The sequence below is a fragment of the Cottoperca gobio genome, chromosome 19 (assembly GCF_900634415.1).
Source record: "Cottoperca gobio chromosome 19, fCotGob3.1, whole genome shotgun sequence".
In the NCBI taxonomy this organism is placed as follows: domain Eukaryota; kingdom Metazoa; phylum Chordata; class Actinopteri; order Perciformes; family Bovichtidae; genus Cottoperca; species Cottoperca gobio.
Genome location: NC_041373.1, coordinates 9,761,539 through 9,784,670, shown reverse-complemented (window position 1 = coordinate 9,784,670; position 23,132 = coordinate 9,761,539). Strand labels below are relative to the sequence as shown.

Sequence of the window (23,132 nt, the reverse complement as noted above, 5' to 3'; positions counted from 1 at the left end):
CCTGAAAGGTGCGCAACACCTAATACTGGAAATACTCGATAAGTTTAGAAGTCCATCCCCGGATACACAGACGCAATACAACACTCGAACCTTCAAAAATATTTTTTTATTTTCTACTGGAGGACATTCCTACAATACACAAAGGCAGTAGGAGTGTCCCAAACGTTCTCTAATCAAAGAAAGATATTTTAAAGCCTTTTATTGCTCTTGATTGACACTGTGCTCACAAGGACCTGTACTCCTGGAATAACAAACACGATGTATGTAAAAAACGATGACAAATTCCCATCACAAGTTGCCAGAGCCAAGTTGGGTTCTAAAAAAGAAAAGTATTTCTGTTCATATGAGAAGGTCCAAATTCTCAATGATAGAATCATGCAACCAAGTTTATGTTTGTTATTGTTAATAACAATACATTTTCTGTATCTTCCCTTGCAGGGTGCCTCTGAGAAGGATATTGTTCACTCTGGGTTGGCCTACACCATGGAGAGATCTGCCAGGGTAAGTGATCGTACGGGACACAACAGTCCAGGCTGTTTTAGTGCAGAGTCAACATATTATTTACAATATCGATAAATGTGTGAACTTTCACGTTGTCTAAAATATGTCAAAGTTGTACTGTTAGATACTTGCCCAAAGTATGTCCGTACCAGATTACAAGACTTTACATCAATCAGAACAAATACTGTGCCATTTTTTCTTCTCACACTAAAGATATCATTGAGCATAAATGGGCTAATATGGTGAACACTATGGAAACTCTGTTCCAAGTTCCCTTTAACTCATAATTTGACCTTCTTTTTGAAATTATTCCCAAAAATGAAATGTGCGACGGTGACTTATTCTAATTTCTAACAACGCATAACTAAAGGAACGGTTGTGCATGCCGGCACTTAACCTCAACAAGTGGGCAACTCCTGCTCTAGTGTAGTTGGTTGTTAATAGTTCTTATACAGCTCTATCCTTCAAGGGTAGCCATCTGAGTTGATGCTGTTGGCCAACATAGTAAAACATGTACTCTTCTGCCTTTCTAGCAAATCATGCGCACAGCAAGCAAGTACAACCTGGGTCTGGATCTCCGGACGGCCGCCTACGTCAACGCCATCGAGAAGGTCTTCAAAGTGTACAACGAGGCGGGGCTTACCTTCACATAAATGGCTAATCACGATCCACACCCCCCTGCCCTCCTGCTATTGATAACCCTCTAGGGCCTTCAAAACATATCACTGTTTACCGCTGCTCCTTGGCTCTTTCTCTCTCTCTCACACACACACACACACACACACACACACACACACACACACACACACACACACACACACACACACACACACACACACACACACACACACACACACACACACAGGCTATCCTGGTATATTCCCTGTGATCTTTGTGCTGCCATTATACTGTATCTGCATCTCTGTTTTAATGTTGCCCTGTTCTTGTTTTGGCCTGAGGTTATATTGAGGAAAAAGCAGACAGAGTACAATCCTGTCCCCCGCTCCGCCCTCATATAAACATTCATGATATTGTTGTATGGCAGCCATGTTCAGAGCACCCGTTATGTGATCTCGGAGTGCACGCGTGACCCTCCTGCGGCGATGGTTATTGTTGACAGCACTACAGATGCCTTATTTCAGAGAGTTCTGCTCTAAAAGGGAGACGGCCACTTAAATGTAACTTTAATTATAAGGGATTTAGATTTAACTTCATAAGAATAAAAGATAATAGTCATTGTATTACTTGTCGTCTCACTCTTCAGGTGTAAAGGTTAGTAGTTCAATTGCCAAAGTTAAACATTACAAACAAGGATCCTTTTTTTTTTTTACTGGCCGATATTTGAGATGCTCTTCCCCTCCCTTTTTCCTGCTTTCGCGTTCCTTTATCTCATATTAAAAGCTGCTTCTCCCTGACCCCAAGAAAGAGGTTCAGGGAGGGCGCGAGGTGTCACTGTTATCACCCGTCCCCTGGTTGAATTCTCCTCAGTTTTAATCGTCCAGTTCCTCAACATTGAAGTTATTTTGGAGGAAATTACTTTTTACTTTAGTTCATTTTTTTGGAAACCAATAAAATGTTCAGAAAAAGATATTGTGTCATCAGTTTATTTTCATACTATACTGCAACAAACAGGGTGGACTGTGAAAGACGTCAAAGGTGTGTGTGACTGAGTGACTTTCAGAAAAGATGCTCCAGCAGATCTTGTTAAAAAGAGTTCTGCTGCACCTGATCGCTCAGACCTGGAAGAGGGAACTACACAGAAACACACAACAGGTGGTGGAAAAACTACACCGAGAAGGATCAACAGTTTGCATACTATAATATGACTTTTGTAAAATAAATTATATAATAAAAAATATGACACATTTTTTAGGACTTACTTCACTATATATTTTTATGCAACATTTTTATGACATAATATAACTTCAGAAGACATTTGTATAACATACTATACAATGACCTTTTATAGCAAACTTGTAGGACTTTTTCTGACTTCCTAAACTATATTTGTTCTGACACTATATGTCAGTTTTTGTGACATGCTATAAAATGACTGATATGACTTTGCTGACTGGAGTGGGCTGGGAATGCAAAGGCCCTCTACAAGAAGGGCCAGAGCTGGCTCTACTTCCTGCAGAGGCTCAGAGTGGCGAGTGAGATCATTCCTGCCGGTCGCCATCAAACTTTTCAATTCATCCCACTTTTCAATTCATCCCACTCTGACTGGACATCAGAGGACTGAGGATGCTGAGGTCCCACTGGACTCTGACTCTTACACCAACTCATATAGACTCACAATTATATTCTCTATAACTATGGCAAAGTGCAACTTTAACTCTTAACATTTTGTACTGTTTTTTTTGTGGCAAAGTATTTTTTACGTCATAGCATAGACTTCTTTTAAAAACATTTTAATTTAATACTATACTATACATTACAAAATGTTTACTACTGATATTATTTAATGATTAAAAAGTAATTATCATAGTGATGTAGGACCCTAGTGATTATTAACTTGCTCCCACTTCTCACAGGGCTTTGGTAATGTGGGTCTCCACTCCATAAGGTACCTGCACAGGTTTGGAGCCAAGTGTGTGGGCATCGGTGAGATTGATGGAGCCATCTACAACTCCGAGGGCATCGACCCCAAACAGCTGGAGGAATACAAACTGGTACCAGCACAACTGCCTTCCCCTCCCTTCTGCCTCCTTTTTTTCTCATGTGTGTGTTTCTTCTCTTTCTGCAGCAACACGGCACCATTGTGGGCTTCCCAGGAGCCAAACCCTACGAAGGGAACATTTTGGAAGCAGACTGTCACATCCTGATCCCTGCTGCTGGAGAGAAGCAGCTTACACGTGTCAACGCCCCCAAGATCAAGGCTAAGGTAAACATTGATTTACCCATGGTGCTGTGCTTTAATTTGTCGTTTGACTCCACATGAGTAAAGACGGGGCAACTTGGTAGCATTCATGTGAAGAGTGTGTTTGTTTTCATGTCTCTTTCAGATCATTGCTGAAGGAGCCAATGGTCCCACCACCCCAGATGCTGACAAGATCTTCCTGGAGAACAACGTCATGGTTATTCCTGGATATTCCATTACAACATTTTGCATGAAAACATTGGAAACACTTTTTCCATTCAGATATTAAGCGGATTTGAAGTAATCTTTTGAAACTATTCAAAACTCAATAATTCAAAATGATGTAGATTGTTCCCATCAGTTCAGTTCAAGGTAATAAAATGGTTCCTTAACGGGCCTACGAAGTGATAAACATGAATTTCTACTGATGATAGTAAATGCTATTTGTGTTGTAAATAGATGGTATTTATGACACAATGATCGCAGTAGTTAATAAATCATGATTTAGTATGTCGACCACCGATGTTTACATTGCCGCTACCGGAAACACTCGACACCGTGTTCTGACGTCACAAGTAGAACAGTCCACCAGTTGAATACACAGACAGCACGGCAGAAGCGGCAGACGTGGCGATGTAGGACTCTGGCTCGGATATTTCGACACAATCGAGCGACAGTGAGTCGTCAATAGACTCGTTGCACCTTCAAGAAGAGGAGTTTATTGAAGAGGATGCCGGTGTCGTGGATTTAGATCATGCGGGCGAGTTTAACGTGGTGGAAACAGAGCAGCTGGAGACACAGTGTTCAAGATGGAGACACAGACGGGAGCGAACATACGGATGATGGTGACGGTGATCCTGGATTTGGCGGAGATCCTGTGAGACAACAGAACACAGACAGGTATATACATTTGACTATAGTTCATAAAACTTCTCAATATATAGTAAATACATCATAATAAAACGTAATATTATCCTCGATCGTAAATAGATCGCAAGCTATCCTATATCGAGTCGATAGCTTGGTTTCTTTGAATTGTTATGAACCTGTCTGGTTGTCCGCAAATTGCTCGATCCCTAAATATTCAATTACTTCTCTACTTGGACACATCGACGTCTGTAAAGCTTGATAACTTGATTCTTTCTCATAGTTTCTGTGGTTGAGGTTCTATCATTGTGTCTGATGTCAAACGTCATATATTACGAGGCTGTATATAAAGCATTAGCTATTAGCTAACAAACAGACCGGAGGACAGCGCTGGATTATAAAGTATAGTCTGTATACTGACCGTCTCACGGCTGCCTATAGTAGCCGGAACACTTACCAGATGTTCATGGAAGTTACAATGTCGTAACTTTACGAGACTTACGTGAAACGGGTAACAAGTTGCTACTAGATAGATCCGACCTCCGTACGACCCTAACAGGCTTATGAGCTGCTTACGAGCCTGTCGTGAACACAGGCATATATGTATGAAATTAAGATGACGTTAATATTGGCCTTTTTTCTGGATATTGCATATTGTGTACATGTCCTTACCACTCTTCTTTTGTACATTTAGGTGTACATGTGAAAACTGTACAATTATGGAAGCAATTGAAGAGCTGCTGCCAAGAAAAGGATGTCATGGAGGAACTCAATGAATATGAGGGACATGGTGCAAACATAACCTGCATAACAGATCACCCAGGATTCAAATCAAAGTGTCTGGATGTTTGGGTGTTGCAGACAGCCTACCAAAGGTATTCGAAGAGGGACAGACAACAAGCAGGTGATCAGCCACGTAATGAATAAGTTATGTGTGTACAAATGTGTAGAGCTCAGAAACTTTGATGCATTTATGGGGAGTCGAATGGTCACTCTGGCAAAGTTACAGAATACATAGATAAATAAGCAAATAAGGTTGAAGTGATTACCATTGACATTTATTATCTTGTATGTTACAGAATGTATCACTATGTGGCATACCGCCAGCTGTCGAGATTCTGCCGGGGAATACTTAGTAAGAACCACAGAATGCCATCATGTGCCATTTAAAAGATCTGTGCTACGTTTCCATCTGACAACTACACGTCGTTCAAGCATCAGCACTTTATTAGAGTCAATAACAAAACACAATGTCAGTTCAGTGATTGAATCTGCTTCTATACAGCACAACAGCATCCCTCTTGTTTGGTTCTTCCACCGACTGCTGAGTGGATCTGAGACTTCGAAAGGTCTGTACAGTCTGTATACTTACTGTTGTACACACGGCTTCCTCCCCAGTGTGGATGTCCAATAGATGGTCGCTGATCATACAGGTATCCTCAGTTCTGTCAGTGGCTTCATTCACTAATGTTTCAATAGCTCTGTAATAATAGGGTGATAGTTAAAAGTTCAATAGACTCACGCTTTTACCCAAACTACAGAATAAAATGGGGAAGCCTGTTATAAACATTGAATCTATACTTAATTAAGCTAATGAAGTGTAATTAGCTAAAGTTATTAATACTACAAACAATAACACAGATATCGACTAGGGCCTGGTGTAAACTCGTTACATACAGTAGGCCTAGACCGATTATGGCTCTATGCTTGAAACAATAAATACAGTAAACAAGTAGCACGGCTTACCTTTGCTCTCTCCCTTTTGGCGAATGCATTTCGTCTTCTCTTTGGTGGAGGACTCTGCATGTTTGAGTTGGCGTGCCGGCTTGTGCTGGCTGGGGTCTCAGCAGTATTGTAGGCACAGCATCTGCGTTCACTTTTAAATTCTTTTTGAATCTCATTTCCTTGGCGAGCATAGTTTGTTTGAAACACGATCTCTCAAAGTGCTGCCCACAAATCGTCGGTTTCATCGACGCACTTGTCTTGTCCATAAACGTGACATTTTATCCTCTTTTGGCCACAGAAAGCTAGATTTGGAGACGGCCCCACATCCCCATACAACACATCGCTTCACAATTATCCTTGGCGATCGATTGTTGTCCGTTCTTTCTCGTAATAATTAACAGCAGTCTTTGCTGGACGCTTCAACGCAGACGAACACTGGCGGCGGCTGTAACGCAGACGAACACTGGCGGTGGCTGTATTCTACTTGTGACGTCATCGCCCGAACATTGCCGAAGTGGATGCTCTCGGCGCAGCGATCGATTGTTGATAGCGGAAGTCATTTTTATGCTGTTATGATCGTGATTTATTACGAATACATCAATAATAAAAAAATATATATGACACATTTCACAATAGATGTGCAACCTCTATCATATACCAGCCCAACAACACTGACGAAATATCATTTCGTAGGCCCTTTAAAGGTCAAAACAAATGACACGTTTGAGTCTCTAGAACATTTTTACATTTTTTCACTGTGTTGGCAACTTAAGACTTAATCAACTTCTGACTGAGTGATGGCTTCCTACATCAACACTGGCCTAACTTTGCCACAAATGCGTCTGTTTGTTATTTCACATGAAAGATTTCTCATTTCTCTTTGATGATGTCACATACATTTGAGCACCAATCAGGAGTTTGTGGAGCTGTTTGTGCATCCAGTCCTGACGGAGCACATTATCTGAGTTTTGTTGAGAGTTAAACTCTTGTTACTGATTATTTGCTCATGAATATTTAATGTTACAGCACAAAATGCTAAATATTATATATGTAAATATAATATAAATATAATATCATGTAAACAATAATTCAGCCTTTATTGTTTAAGCAACAGGTTTTTACTTCTTACACGTTTCCTCAAACATATTAAAGATATTGATTTCACAAAAGCATTTCATTTAAAGTTTATTCCAGTGTCTTTTAGTTGAAGACAAAACATTTTATTCCCAAATCAAAATTTAAAAAGAGTACAAGGTAAATCACAGATAATTCTACACACACAGAAGTGAGGACCGAACAGGCAGATGTCTGATGACTCTGTGATGTTTCTTCCTGCAGGACATGTACCTGAATGCTGGCGGTGTGACAGTGTCTTATTTCGAGTGTCTGAAGAATCTCAACCATGTCAGCTCTGGAAGACTGACCTTCAAATATGAGAGGGACTCAAACTACCACCTGCTCAGTGAGTACAGGACTGCTCCTTACTTCCTCAATAACATGCAGACTAGCTCTTTTTATTTTTTTATTTTTTTTCTGTCCTTTACTTATTCAATATCTCTCATGAGTTGGGAGGGTGGGAGGGTGGCTGGTTGGGCGGGGTGGGGTGACCTGGCTGTTTTTATGGTCAATTCTGCAATTTGTGCTGATAAGGTGGGTGACTGGACATTATCGTACAGGACTGCTCCTTACTTCCTCAATAACATGCAGACCGACTAACGTGTGCTCGGGTCATAAGACACAATCAGAGGACACATTAACATTACATATTTATCCAAAACGATATATAAACACCAGAAACAGAAAGTGTACAGATATATAGTGCACGAGAAATGTATTGTAAATTAGAAAAAAATATGTAATTGATTTTACAACCCAGTTATTCATGAAATAAAATGGTAGGATAAAGCTTAAGAATCGGTTATTTGTAATATTCCATTTGGTGTGTTATTTTTCTTTTTTTCTGTCCTTACTTATTCATCAGACATTATTTCGGGGTGAGCTCTGGCTTATCGGGCTGTTCTTCCTCATCAGACTGTTCTTCCTCATCAGGCTGTTCTTCCTCATCAGGCAGATCTTCCTCATCAGACTGTTCTTCCTCATCAGGCTGTTCTTCCTCATCAGGCTGTTCTTCCTCATCAGGCTGTTCTGCCTCCTCGTTTATGGTCAATTCTGCCATTGGTGCTGATAAGGCGCGTGGCGTGGCATTGTTTTTCATTTCTTCAAAATCTCTCTCAAACCTCTCCATTAGATCTTTGTCATATACCAGAACTTTGCCACTAAGAAAGAAATCTATGGTGCCTTGGTTGGACTTGAGTCTGATTTGATGTACGGTTTCGTCAAATTCAGGATACATTCTCTTCACTACATCCAGCCATTCTCTTACACATGTAGTATAGAAAACAAGGTTATTTTTTTCACCATTGCGTCTATCAATAAAGAGCGTTTCTTGATTCCCATGCAGCTGTTCCTTTCGGAGCTTTTTCTTTCTATACTCCTCACATCCTTCAGGGTATTCAAATTCACGAGCAGCCATCTATATTAAAACAATAAAGAACCATTGTTTTTGGTGAATTAACATGCTACTGATAAATGGTACAACACATTCAGCACTCAGACTTGCTGTGGTGGTATACCTTGTGTTTCTCTTGGCGTTTCGATGCTCTGGATTTCTCAGCGGGATGGTGGATACTCCGATTCTACAGCTGCTTCCTGAAGCCACAAAACAAACCTCAGATCAGGATATGCATCAGATACGACCGTTATAAAGTCCGGCCTATCCGTAATATACCATGTCTACTTCCCTGCTTCACTCTGTTATGTGTGAAAACCTTTTACTGCAGCAAGAGATTAAAGTTAAAAAACTTTAACTTTTGGGGATGCCACTTTGAGTCACTACGTATGGAACATACATGAGTCTGACTTGTGAAGCACTTTGTGTTGCATTCTGTGCATGAAAGGTGCTATATAAATAAAGTCCATCCATTCATGTTGTTTCAGTACATGCTGTGGTTACTGAAATAATCTTTTACAAAATAATTTTCTTAAAGTCTACAAAAATGATATGACAACTTATCTTTTTTTATCTAGCTGTACAGGTTACTTGGCTGTTATACATCACTGACGAGGCTGATAATGTATTTTTAAATATTCAAAGAATAATTAGTTTTTAATTCAACTGTAAGAAACAGAAACACAAATCTAAATAACAATTCAGTCAACAATAATTTAAAGGACAAATAGACGTATTCTTACTGAATCTATGGCGGTTCCGGCAGTGTTGGTGATGTCGCTGTGTAAATTCGGCGTAAGCTGGTGTGAACTCTGTCCAAGAGAAAAGACCTCTGCGGAAACTTCTGTCCCCTCTTTTTTTTTATACTCCGTCTTGATCTCATGCAGCCAATCCTACAACGGCACAATCATTCTCCCCATGTATGGTCATATATCACAAATTAATTATTTTAAACTTGAAGATCTAGTTTATACATCAGGGTGTGTCTTCACTGGTATTTGTTATCAATTCAGAAACACATGTCAAAATGTTGGCCTGTGTACATCGGTACATTCCTAAAACTTGTATAACTGTCAGTATATTTTAGTTTATTTACTGTGAAAAGAATACACATGTAGCGTCAACACAATACGCACGGTAACACACAGTAATTTAAGTAATATTTCATACTTCATATGTTATCAGCTTTTCTGTAGCCTACCGACTAATATTTTAGGAAGATAATGACTCGTATCGCTTTGCTACCACTTGATACTCTCATATGATGTTACTCTGTTGGCCTGAAAGGTGCGCAACACCTCATACTGGAAATACTCGATAAGTTTAGAAGTCCATCCCCGGATACACAGACGCAATACAACACTCGAACCTTCAAAAATATTTTTTTATTTTCTACTGGAGGACATTCCTACAATACACAAAGGCAGTAGGAGTGTCCCAAACGTTCTCTAATCAAAGAAAGATATTTTAAAGCTTTTTATTGCTCTTGATTGACACTGTGCTCACAAGGACCTGTACACCTGGAATAACAAACACGATGTATGTAAAAAATTGATGACAAATTCCCATCACAAGTTGCCAGAGCCAAGTTGGGTTCTAAAAAAGAAAAGTATTTCTGTTCATATGAGAAGGTCCAAATTCTCAATGATAGAATCATGCAACCAAGCTTATGTTTGTTATTGTTAATAACAATACATTTTCTGTATCTTCCCTTGCAGGGTGCCTCTGAGAAGGATATTGTTCACTCTGGGTTGGCCTACACCATGGAGAGATCTGCCAGGGTAAGTGATCGTACGGGACACAACAGTCCAGGCTGTTTTAGTGCAGAGTCAACATATTATTTACAATATCGATAAATGTGTGAACTTTCACGTTGTCTAAAATATGTCAAAGTTGTACTGTTAGATACTTGCCCAAAGTATGTCCGTACCAGATTACAAGACTTTACATCAATCAGAACAAATATTGTGGCATTTTTTCTTCTCACACTAAAGATATCATTGAGCATAAATGGGCTAATATGGTGAACACTCTGGAAACTCTGTTCCAAGTTCCCTTTAACTCATAATTTGACCTTCTTTTTGAAATTATTCCCAAAAATGAAATGTGCGACGGTGACTTATTCTAATTTCTAACAACGCATAACTAAAGGAACGGTTGTGCATGCCGGCACTTAACCTCAACAAGTGGGCAACTCCTGCTCTAGTGTAGTTGGTTGTTAATAGTTCTTATACAGCTCTATCCTTCAAGGGTAGCCATCTGAGTTGATGCTGTTGGCCAACATAGTAAAACATGTACTCTTCTGCCTTTCTAGCAAATCATGCGCACAGCAAGCAAGTACAACCTGGGTCTGGATCTCCGGACGGCCGCCTACGTCAACGCCATCGAGAAGGTCTTCAAAGTGTACAACGAGGCGGGGCTTACCTTCACATAAATGGCTAATCACGATCCACACCCCCCCGCCCTCCTGCTATTGATAACCCTCTAGGGCCTTCAAAACATATCACTGTTTACCGCTGCTCCTTGGCTCTTTCTCTCTCTCTCACACACACACACACACACACACACACACACACACACACACACACACACACACACACACACACACACACACACACACACAGCCTATCCTGGTATATTCCCTGTGATCTTTGTGCTGCCATTATACTGTATCTGCATCTCTGTTTTAATGTTGCCCTGTTCTTGTTTTGGCCTGAGGTTATATTGAGGAAAAAGCAGACAGAGTACAATCCTGTCCCCCGCTCTGCCCTCATATAAACATTCATGATATTGTTGTATGGCAGCCATGTTCAGAGCACCCGTTATGTGATCTCGGAGTGCACGCGTGACCCTCCTGCGGCGATGGTTTCAGTTGACAGCACTACAGATGCCTTATTTCAGAGAGTTCTGCTCTAAAAGGGAGACGGCCACTTAAATGTAACTTTAATTATAAGGGATTTAGATTTAACTTCATAAGAATAAAAGATAATAGTCATTGTATTACTCGTCGTCTCACTCTTCAGGTGTAAAGGTTAGTAGTTCAATTGCCAAAGTTAAACATTACAAACAAGGATCCTTTTTTTTTTTTACTGGCCGATATTTGAGATGCTCTTCCCCTCCCTTTTTCCTGCTTTTGCGTTCCTTTATCTCATATTAAAAGCTGCTTCTCCCTGACCCCAAGAAAGAGGATCAGGGAGGGCGCGAGGTGTCACTGTGATCGCCCGTCCCCTGGTTGAATTCTCCTCAGTTTTAATCGTCCAGTTCCTCAACATTGAAGTTATTTTGGAGGAAATTACTTTTTACTTTAGTTCATTTTTTTGGAAACCAATAAAATGTTCAGAAAAAGATATTGTGTCATCAGTTTATTTTCATACTATACTGCAACAAACAGGGCGGACTGTGAAAGACGTCAAAGGTGTGTGTGACTGAGTGACTTTCAGAAAAGATGCTCCAGCAGATCTTGTTAAAAAGAGTTCTGCTGCACCTGATCGCTCAGACCTGGAAGAGGGAACTACACAGAAACACACAACAGGTGGTGGAAAAACTACACCGAGAAGGATCAACAGTTTGCATACTATAATATGACTTTTGTAAAATAAATTATATAATAAAAAATATGACACATTTTTTAGGACTTACTTCACTATATATTTTTATATTTTAACATTTTTATGACATAATATAACTTCAGAAGACATTTGTATAACATACTATACAATGACCTTTTATAGCAAACTTTTAGGACTTTTTCTGACTTCCAAAACTATATTTGTTCTGACACTATATGTCAGTTTTTGTGACATGCTATAAAATGACTGATATGACTTTGCTGACTGGAGTGGGTTGGGAATGCAAAGGCCCTCTACAAGAAGGGCCAGAGCTGGCTCTACTTCCTGCAGAGGCTCAGAGTGGCGAGTGAGATCATTCCTGCCGGTCGCCATCAAACTTTTCAATTCATCCCACTCTGACTGGACATCAGAGGACTGAGAGGATGCTGAGGTCCCACTGGACTCTGACTCTTACACCAACTCATATAGACTCACAATTATATTCTCTATAACTATGGCAAAGTGCAACTTTAACTCTTAACATTTTGTACTGTTTTCCTTGTGGCAAAGTATTTTTTACGTCATAGCATAGACTTCTTTTAAAAACATTTTAATTTAATACTATACTATGACTTTTTGTATGACGTTTTTTGTGACATGCTTCATTATGACTATTAATTACGTACTATATTTTAATATTTTTGTGACGTGCTATACTCCAGAAGGCATCGCTTGCCATCTGTGTTTGTTTGTTTATTTATTTATCTTTCCATTTCTATACAAAATATTTTAATGGCACCTTATTTCAGGTAGATGATGATGGTGTAACTCAGACCGGCCACATGGTGGCACCAGAGTATGTTCTTGCATGTCGCTGAACCATATGAGTATGGTTGAGTATAACAGGGTATAACCATTACAAATGTTTACTACTGATATTATTTAATGATTAAAAAGTAATTATCATAGTGATGTAGGACCCTAGTGATTATTAACTTGCTCCCACTTTTCACAGGGCTTTGGTAATGTGGGTCTCCACTCCATGAGGTACCTGCACAGGTTTGGAGCCAAGTGTGTGGGCATCGGTGAGATTGATGGAGCAATCTACAACTCCGAGGGCATCGACCCCAAACAGCTGGAGGAATACAAACTGGTACCAGCACAACTGCCTTCCCCTCCCTTCTGCCTCCTTTCTTCTCATGTGTGTGTCTCTTCTCTTTCTGCAGCAACACGGCACCATTGTGGGCTTCCCAGGAGCCAAACCCTACGAAGGGAACATTTTGGAAGCAGACTGTCACATCCTGATCCCTGCTGCTGGAGAGAAGCAGCTTACACGTGTCAACGCCCCCAAGATCAAGGCTAAGGTAAACATTGATTTACCCATGGTGCTGTGCTTTAATTTGTCGTTTGACTCCATATGAGTAAAGACGGGGCAACTTGGTAGCATTCATGTGAAGAGTGTGTTTGTTTTCATGTCTCTTTCAGATCATTGCTGAAGGAGCCAATGGTCCCACCACCCCAGATGCTGACAAGATCTTCCTGGAGAACAACGTCATGGTTATTCCTGTAAGCACAAACACGCACGCTCGGATGGAGAAATGCAAACTACAACATTTTGCATGAAAACATTGGAAACACTTTTTCCATTCAGATATTAAGCGGATTTGAAGTAATCTTTTGAAACTATTCAAAACTCCAATTATATAGATTGTTCCCATCAAGTGAATAAAATGTGATGTTTCTTCCTGCAGGACATGTACCTGAATGCTGGCGGTGTGACAGTGTCTTATTTCGAGTGGCTGAAGAATCTCAACCATGTCAGCTCTGGAAGACTGACCTTCAAATATGAGAGGGACTCAAACTACCACCTGCTCAGTGAGTACAGGACTGCTGTTTACTTCCTCAATAACATGCAGACTAGCTCTTTTTATTTTTTTTATTTTTTTCTGTCCTTTACTTATTCATTATCTCTCATGAGTTGGGAGGGTGGTTGGTTGGGTGGGGTGGGGTGACCTGGCTGTTTTTATGGTCAATTCTGCAATTAATGCTGATAAGGTGGGTGGCTGGACATTATCGTAGTGTACCGGCCTACCCGTAATATACCATGTCTACCTCCCTGCTTCACTCTGTTATGTGTGAAAACCTTTTACTGCAGCAAGAGATTAAAGTTAAAAAACTTTAACTTTTGGGGATGCTACTTTGAGTCACTACGTATGGAACATACATGAGTCTGACTTGTGAAGCACTTTGTGTTGCATTCTGTGCATGAAAGGTGCTATATAAATAAAGTCCATCCATTCATGTTGTTTCAGTACATGCTGTGGTTACTGAAATAATCTTTTACAAAATAATTTTCTTAAAGTCTACAAAAATGATGTGACAACTTATCTTTTTTAATCTAGCTGTACAGGTTACTTGGCTGTTATACATCACTGACGAGGCTGATAATGTATTTTTAAATATTCAAAGAATAATTAGTTTTTAATTTAACTGTAAGAAATAGAAACACACATCTAAATAACAATTCAGTCAACAATAATTTAAAGGACAAATAGAAGTATTCTTACTGAATCTATGGCCTCTTTTTTTTTTTATACTCTCCGTCTTGATCACATGCAGCCAATCCTACAACGGCACAATCATTCTCCCCATGTATGGTCATATATCACAAATTAATTATTTTAAACTTGAAGAACTAGTTTATACATCAGGGTGTGTCTTCACTGGTATTTGTTATCAATTCAGAAACACATGTCATTTAGCAGACGCTCTTATCCAGAGCGACTTGCAGTGAACTAACTACAGGGACAGTCTGGAGCAACTTGGGGTTAAAGTGCCTTGCTCAGGGGCACAATGGTGGCAGCCCTGGTATTGAACTCACAACCATCCAGTGTTCCACTAGGCCATCACCACCTCTTTAATTTCTCCTTTCCTTCTCTTCTAGTGTCTGTGCAGGAAAGTTTAGAGAGGAAGTTTGGCAAGCAGGGAGGGCCCATCCCTGTCGTACCTACTGCTGACTTCCAGGCCCGAGTTGCTGTGAGTAACATCTGCCGAAACACACACGTATCCATGCAGAAACTCGTGCTGACCTCTCCCACCTACTCATAATGTATGAAAGCTAACTGTCAGCCATATGAATGGAAACATTACAACCTTAAATAGTGTTACAAACTCACTCAGTATTGTGTGACAAAGTGTAATTACGATCCGACATCATCCTGTTTTAAGATGGTGACTTGACTAAATATTTTACTATAGCTGTATGAGGTCGCTGCTGAGACCATTCGAAACTACAAACCTGTAGACAAGACTTGGCTGGAATTTATTCTGCTGCTATCATCATACAATTAGTGATGCACAGACTTGTATGTCTCATTGATTTTGTGCCGTCTACATTTTGTGTGTGTTATTTGCGGTGGACACGACAAATAAAAATGTTGGCCTGTGTACATCGGTACATTCCTACAACTTGTATAACTGTCAGTATATTTTAGTTTATTTACTGTGAAAAGAATACACATGTAGCGTCAACACAATACGCACGGTAACACACAGTAAGTTAAGTAATATTTCATACTTCATATGTTATCAGCTCTTCTGTAGCCTACCGACTAATATTTTAGGAAGATAATGACTCGTATCGCTTTGCTACCACTTGATACTCTCATATGATGTTACTCTGTTGGCCTGAAAGGTGCGCAACACCTCATACTGGAAATACTCTAAGTTTAGAAGTCCATCCCCGGATACACAGACGCAATACAACACTCGAACCTTCAAAGATATTTTTTTATTTTCTACTGGAGGACATTCCTACAATACACAAAGGCAGTAGGAGTGTCCCAAACGTTCTCTAATCAAAGAAAGATATTTTAAAGCCTTTTATTGCTCTTGATTGACACTGTGCTCACAAGGACCTGTACACCTGGAATAACAAACACGATGTATGTAAAAAACGATGACAAATTCCCATCACAAGTTGCCAGAGCCAAGTTGGGTTCTAAAAAAGAAAAGTATTTCTGTTCATATGAAAAGGTCCAAATTCTCAATGATAGAATCATGCAACCAAGCTTATGTTTGTTATTGTTAATAACAATACATTTTCTGTATCTTCCCTTGCAGGGTGCCTCTGAGAAGGATATTGTTCACTCTGGGTTGGCCTACACCATGGAGAGATCTGCCAGGGTAAGTGATCGTACGGGACACAACAGTCCAGGCTGTTTTAGTGCAGAGTCAACATATTATTTACAATATCGATAAATGTGTGAACTTTCACGTTGTCTAAAATATGTCAAAGTTGTACTGTTAGATACTTGCCCAAAGTATGTCCGTACCAGATTACAAGACTTTACATCAATCAGAACAAATATTGTGCCATTTTTTCTTCTCACACTAAAGATATCATTGAGCATAAATGGGCTAATATGGTGAACACTCTGGAAACTCTGTTCCAAGTTCCCTTTAACTCATAATTTGACCTTCTTTTTGAAATTATTCCCAAAAATGAAATGTGCGACGGTGACTTATTCTAATTTCTAACAACGCATAACTAAAGGAACGGTTGTGCATGCCGGCACTTAACCTCAACAAGTGGGCAACTCCTGCTCTAGTGTAGTTGGTTGTTAATAGTTCTTATACAGCTCTATCCTTCAAGGGTAGCCATCTGAGTTGATGCTGTTGGCCAACATAGTAAAACATGTACTCTTCTGCCTTTCTAGCAAATCATGCGCACAGCAAGCAAGTACAACCTGGGTCTGGATCTCCGGACGGCCGCCTACGTCAACGCCATCGAGAAGGTCTTCAAAGTGTACAACGAGGCGGGGCTTACCTTCACATAAATGGCTAATCACGATCCACACCCCCCCGCCCTCCTGCTATTGATAACCCTCTAGGGCCTTCAAAACATATCACTGTTTACCGCTGCTCCTTGGCTCTTTCTCTCTCTCTCACTCACACACACACACACACACACACACACACACACACACACACACACACACACACACACACACAGGCTATCCTGGTATATTCCCTGTGATCTTTGTGCTGCCATTATACTGTATCTGCATCTCTGTTTTAATGTTGCCCTGTTCTTGTTTTGGCCTGAGGTTATATTGAGGAAAAAGCAGACAGAGTACAATCCTGTCCCCCGCTCCGCCCTCATATAAACATTCATGATATTGTTGTATGGCAGCCATGTTCAGAGCACCCGTTATGTGATCTCGGAGTGCACGCGTGACCCTCCTGCGGCGATGGTTTCAGTTGACAGCACTACAGATGCCTTATTTCAGAGAGTTCTGCTCTAAAAGGGAGACGGCCACTTAAATGTAACTTTAATTATAAGGGATGTAGATTTAACTTCATAAGAATAAAAGATAATAGTCATTGTATTACTCGTCGTCTCACTCTTCAGGTGTAAAGGTTAGTAGTTCAATTGCCAAAGTTAAACATTACAAACAAGGATCCTTTTTTTTTTTTACTGGCCGATATTTGAGATGCTCTTCCCCTCCCTTTTTCCTGCTTTCGCGTTCCTTTATCTCATATTAAAAGCTGCTTCTCCCTGACCCCAAGAAAGAGGATCAGGGAGGGCGCGAGGTGTCACTGTGATCGCCCGTCCCCTGGTTGAATTCTCCTCAGTTTTAATCGTCCAGTTCCTCAACATTGAAGTTATTTTGGAGGAAATTACTTTTTACTTTAGTTAATTTTTTTGGAAACCAATAAAATGTTCAGAAAAAGATATTGTGTCATCAGTTTATTTTCATACTATACTGCAACAAACAGGGCGGACTGTGAAAGACGTCAAAGGTGTGTGTGACTGAGTGACTTTCAGAAAAGATGCTCCAGCAGATCTTGTTAAACAGAGTTCTGCTGCACCTGATCGCTCAGACCTGGAAGAGGGAACTACACAGAAACACACAACAGGTGGTGGAAAAACTACACCGAGAAGGATCAACAGTTTGCATACTATAATATGACTTTTGTAAAAGAAATTATATAATAAAAAATATGACACATTTTTTAGGACTTACTTCACTATATATTTTTATGCAACATTTTTATGACATAATATAACTTCAGAAGACATTTGTATAACATACTATACAATGACCTTTTATAGCAAACTTTTAGGACTTTTTCTGACTTCCTAAACTATATTTGTTCTGACACTATATGTCAGTTTTTGTGACATGCTATAAAATGACTGATATGACTTTGCTGACTGGAGTGGGCTGGGAATGCAAAGGCCCTCTACAAGAAGGGCCAGAGCTGGCTCTACTTCCTGCAGAGGCTCAGAGTGGCGAGTGAGATCATTCCTGCCGGTCGCCATCACACTTTTCAATTCATCCCACTCTGACTGGACATCAGAGGACTGAGGATGCTGAGGTCCCACTGGACTCTGACTCTTACACCAACTCATATAGACTCACAATTATATTCTCTATAACTATGGCAAAGTGCAACTTTAACTCTTAACATTTTGTACTGTTTTTTTTGTGGCAAAGTAGTTTTTACGTCATAGCATAGACTTCTTTTAAAAACATTTTAATTTAATACTATACTATACATTACAAAATGTTTACTACTGATATTATTTAATGATTAAAAAGTAATTATCATAGTGATGTAGGACCCTAGTGATTTATTAACTTGCTCCCACTTCTCACAGGGCTTTGGTAATGTGGGTCTCCACTCCATGAGGTACCTGCACAGGTTTGGAGCCAAGTGTGTGGGTATCGGTGAGATTGATGGAGCCATCTACAACTCCGAGGGCATCGACCCCAAACAGCTGGAGGAATACAAACTGGTACCAGCACAACTGCCTTCCCCTCCCTTCTGCCTCCTTTTTTTCTCATGTGTGTGTTTCTTCTCTTTCTGCAGCAACACGGCACCATTGTGGGCTTCCCAGGAGCCAAACCCTACGAAGGGAACATTTTGGAAGCAGACTGTCACATCCTGATCCCTGCTGCTGGAGAGAAGCAGCTTACACGTGTCAACGCCCCCAAGATCAAGGCTAAGGTAAACATTGATTTACCCATGGTGCTGTGCTTTAATTTGTCGTTTGACTCCACATGAGTAAAGACGGGGCAACTTGGTAGCATTGATGTGAAGAGTGTGTTTGTTTTCATGTCTCTTTCAGATCATTGCTGAAGGAGCCAATGGTCCCACCACCCCAGATGCTGACAAGATCTTCCTGGAGAACAACGTCATGGTTATTCCTGTAAGCACAAACACGCACGCTCGGATGGAGAAATGCAAACTACACCATTTTGCATGAAAACATTGGAAACACTTTTTCCATTCAGATATTAAGCGGATTTGAAGTAATCAATAATTCAAAATGATGTAGATTGTTCCCATCAGTTCAGTTCAAGTGAATAAAATGGTTCCTTAACGGGCCTACGAAGTGATAAACATGAATTTCTACTGATGATAGTAAATGCTATTTGTGTTGTAAATAGATGGTATTTATGACACAATGATCGCAGTAGTTAATAAATCATGATTTAGTATGTCGACCACCTATGTTTACATTGCCGCTACCGGAAACACCCGACACCGTGTTCTGACGTCACAAGTAGAACAGTCCACCAGTTGAATACACAGACAGCATGGCAGACGTGGCGATGTAGGACTCTGGCTCGGATATTTCGACACAATCGAGTGACAGTGAATCGTCAATAGACTCGTTGCACCTTCAAGAAGAGGAGTTTATTGAAGAGGATGCCGGTGTCGTGGATTTAGATCATGCGGGCGAGTTTAACGTGGTGGAAACAGAGCAGCTGGAGACACAGTGTTCAAGATGGAGACACAGACGGGAGCGAACATACGGATGATGGTGACGGTGATCCTGGATTTGGCGGAGATCCTGTGCGACAACAGAACACAGACAGGTATATACATTTGACTATAATTCATAGAACTTCTCAATATATAGTAAATACATCATAATAAAACGTAACATTATCCTCGATCGTAAATAGATCACAAGCTATCCTATATCGAGTCGATAGCTTGGTTTCTTTGAATTGTTATGAACCCGTCTGGTTGTCCGCAAATTGCTCGATCCCTAAATATTCAATTACTTCTCTACTTGGACACATCGACGTCTGTAAAGTTTGATAACTTGATTCTTTCTCATAGTTTCTGCGGTTGTTGTATCGTTGTGTCTGATGTCAAACGTCATATATTACGAGGCTGTATATAAAGCATTAGCTATTAGCTAACAAACAGACCGGAGGACAGCGCTGGATTATAAAGTATAGTCTGTATACTGACCGTCTCACGGCTGCCTATAGTAGCCGGAACACTTACCAGATGTTCATGGAAGTTACGATGTCGTAACTTTACGAGACTTACGTGAAACGGGTAACAAGTTGCTACTAGATAGATCCGACCTCCGTACGACCCTAACAGGCTCATGAGCTGCTTACGAGCCTGTCGTGAACACAGGCATATATGTATGAAATTAAGATGACGTTAATATTGGCCTTTTTTCTGGATATTGCATACTGTGTACATGTCCTTACCACTCTTCTTTTGTACAATTAGGTGTACATGTGAAAACTGTACAATTATGGAAGCAATTGAAGAGCTGCTGCCAAGAAAAGGATGTCATGGAGGAATTCAATGAATATGAGGGACATGGTGCAAACATAACCTGCATAACAGATCACCCAGGATTCAAGTCAAAGTGTCTGGATGTTTGGGTGTTGCAGACAGTCTACCAAAGGTATTCGAAGAGGGACAGACAACAAGCAGGTGATCAGCCACGTAATGAATAAGTTATGTGTGTACAAATGTGTAGAGCTCAGAAACTTTGATGCATTTATGGGGAGTCGAATGGTCACTCTGGCAAAGTTACAGAATACATAGATAAATAAGCAAATAAGGTTGAAGTGATTACCATTGACATGTATTATCTTGTATGTTACATAATGTATCACTATGTGGCATACCGCCAGCTGTCGAGATTCTGCCGGGGAATACTTAGTAAGAACCACAGAATGCCATCATGTGCCATTCAAAAGATCTGTGCTACGTTTCCATCTGACAACTACACGTCGTTCAAGCATCAGCACTTTATTAGAGTCAATAACAAAACACAATGTCAGTTCAGTGATTGAATCTGCTTCTATACAGCACAACAGCATCCCTCTTGTTTGGTTCTTCCACCGACTGCTGAGTGGATCTGGGACTTCGAAAGGTTCCTCATCAACTATGTTTTGGCACAAAGCATTGAGTCTCGGTCAAGAGTTCAGTAACATACTCTGCAAAAAATATGTTTTATAATCAAGCAATATATATAATATGTATGTATGTATGTATGTATGTATGTATGTATGTATGTATGTATGTATGTATGTATATATATATTATGATGCTGACCTTTGGAACAACCAACTTGGATTGGAACTTGCAGTCCAGCTGACCTGACACGTGGTCGCGCCTGCATGGACTTGTGGTGTGTCCGTGAAGGGGGATCCGTCTGCACAGCAATTTCTTTCTGACATATCTGAAATGTACAAAACACAACTTTACTAATAAATCTTTCAAACTAGCTTGAAATTGTATTGCATGTTTATACATGTCTGCGTAAAGAAAATATCTAATAACATTCATAACAAAATATGTGGTTGAATTGATTGAGAGAGCAATGATATCAAATGAAACAAATATATGACTTATGTACATGCATGTGGTGATTGTATTTTTAACACGTCATGTGCAGGTCTACTGGTACTACAACTGTAATGTACAGATGACGTACAGTCTGTATACTTACTGGTGTACACACAGCTTCCTCCCCAGTGTGGATGTCCAATAGATGGTCGCTGATCGTACAGGTATCCTCAGTTCTGTCAGTAGCTTCATTCACCAATGTTTCAATACCTCTGTAATAATAGGGTGATAGTTAAACGTTAAATAGACTCACGCTTTTACTCAAATTACAGAATAAAATGGGGAAGCTTGTTATAAACATTGAATCTAAACTTAATTACGCTAATGAAGTGTAATTAGCTAAAGTTATTAATACTACAAACAATAACACAGATATCGACTAGGGCCTGGTGTAAACTCGTTACATACAGTAGGCCTAGACCGATTATGGCTCTATGTTTGAAACAATAAATACAGTAAACAAGTAGCACGGCTTACCTTTGCTCTCTCCCTTTTGGCGAATGCATTTTGTCGTCTCTTTGGTGGAGGACTCTGCACCGGCGGACGTGTTTGAGTTGGCGTGCCGGCTTGTGCTGGCTGGGGTCTCGGCAGTATTGTAGGCACAGCATCTGCGTTCACTTTTAAATTCTTTTTGAATCTCATTTCCTTGGCGAGCATAGTTTGTTCGAAACACGATCTCTCAAAGTGCTGCCCACAAATCCCACTTGGCTTGTCTATAAACGTGACATTTTATCCTCTTTTGGCCGCAGAAAGCTAGATTTGGAGACGGCCCCACATCCCCATACAACACATCGCTTCACAATTATCCTTGGCGATCGATTGTTGTCCGTTCTTTCTCGTAATAATTAACAGCAGTCTTTGCTGGACGCTTCAACGCAGACGAACACTGGCGGCGGCTGTACCGCAGACGAACACGGCCGGCGGCTGTAACGCAGACGAACACTGGCGGTGGCTGTATTCTACTTGTGACGTCATCGCCCGAACATTGCCGAAGTGGATGCTCTCGGCGCAGCGATCGATTGTTGATAGCGGAAGTCATTTTTATGCTGTTATGATCGTGATTTATTACGAATACATCAATAATAAAAAAAATATATGACACATTTCACAATAGATATGCAACCTCTATCATATACCAGCCCAACAACACTGACAAAATATCATTTCGTAGGCCCTTTAAAGGTCAAAACAAATGACACGTTTGAGTCTCTAGAACATTTTTACATTTTTTCACTGTGTTGGCAACTTAAGACTTAATCAACTTCTGACTGAGTGATGGCTTCCTACATCAACACTGGCCTAACTTTGCCACAAATGCGTCTGTTTGTTATTTCACATGAAAGATTTCTCATTTCTCTTTGATGATGTCACATACATTTGAGCACCAATCAGGAGTTTGTGGAGCTGTTTGTGCATCCAGGCCTGACGGAGCACATTATCT

General features: G+C 40.3%; 2 protein-coding genes and 1 long non-coding RNA gene across 3 annotated transcripts; 2 read left to right on the top strand and 1 right to left on the bottom strand.

The window, feature by feature from the left end:
* The first annotated feature begins 2,559 nt into the window (after window positions 1-2,559).
* LOC115024850 (glutamate dehydrogenase, mitochondrial-like) lies at window positions 2,560-11,778 on the top strand. Its single transcript, XM_029456709.1, has 7 exons — window positions 2,560-2,654; window positions 3,014-3,173; window positions 3,248-3,385; window positions 3,507-3,587; window positions 7,292-7,415; window positions 10,011-10,243; window positions 10,777-11,778. The coding sequence occupies exons 1-7, from the start codon at window positions 2,560-2,562 to the stop codon at window positions 10,894-10,896; spliced, it is 951 nt and encodes a 316-aa protein (XP_029312569.1). The 3' UTR covers window positions 10,897-11,778.
* LOC115024363 (uncharacterized) lies at window positions 8,361-9,350 on the bottom strand. The gene is made up of 3 exons (XR_003834116.1): window positions 9,206-9,350; window positions 8,587-8,662; window positions 8,361-8,486 (listed from the first exon to the last, which is right to left on the bottom strand). It is a non-coding gene; the product is annotated as an uncharacterized LOC115024363 (long non-coding RNA).
* Window positions 11,779-13,028: 1,250 nt separating the features above from the next.
* Window positions 13,029-17,162, top strand: LOC115024360 (glutamate dehydrogenase, mitochondrial-like). Its single transcript, XM_029455843.1, has 7 exons — window positions 13,029-13,163; window positions 13,237-13,374; window positions 13,496-13,576; window positions 13,762-13,885; window positions 14,955-15,046; window positions 16,133-16,195; window positions 16,729-17,162. Exons 1-7 carry the CDS (start codon window positions 13,053-13,055, stop codon window positions 16,846-16,848), a joined length of 729 nt encoding a protein of 242 aa, XP_029311703.1. The 5' UTR covers window positions 13,029-13,052; the 3' UTR covers window positions 16,849-17,162.
* Window positions 17,163-23,132: the final 5,970 nt, after the last annotated feature.

Coding starts and splice junctions, on each gene's coding strand:
- LOC115024850 (XM_029456709.1), top strand. CDS start 2,560: ATGACTTTGCTGACTGGAGTGGGCTGGGAATGCAAAGGCCCTCTACAA. Junction 3,386..3,506: donor CCCCCAAGATCAAGGCTAAG/GTAAACATTGAT, acceptor TGTCTCTTTCAG/ATCATTGCTGAAGGAGCCAA. Junction 10,244..10,776: donor CCATGGAGAGATCTGCCAGG/GTAAGTGATCGT, acceptor CTGCCTTTCTAG/CAAATCATGCGCACAGCAAG.
- LOC115024360 (XM_029455843.1), top strand. CDS start 13,053: ATGAGGTACCTGCACAGGTTTGGAGCCAAGTGTGTGGGCATCGGTGAG. Junction 13,577..13,761: donor ACAACGTCATGGTTATTCCT/GTAAGCACAAAC, acceptor TTCTTCCTGCAG/GACATGTACCTGAATGCTGG. Junction 15,047..16,132: donor ACTTCCAGGCCCGAGTTGCT/GTGAGTAACATC, acceptor CTTCCCTTGCAG/GGTGCCTCTGAGAAGGATAT.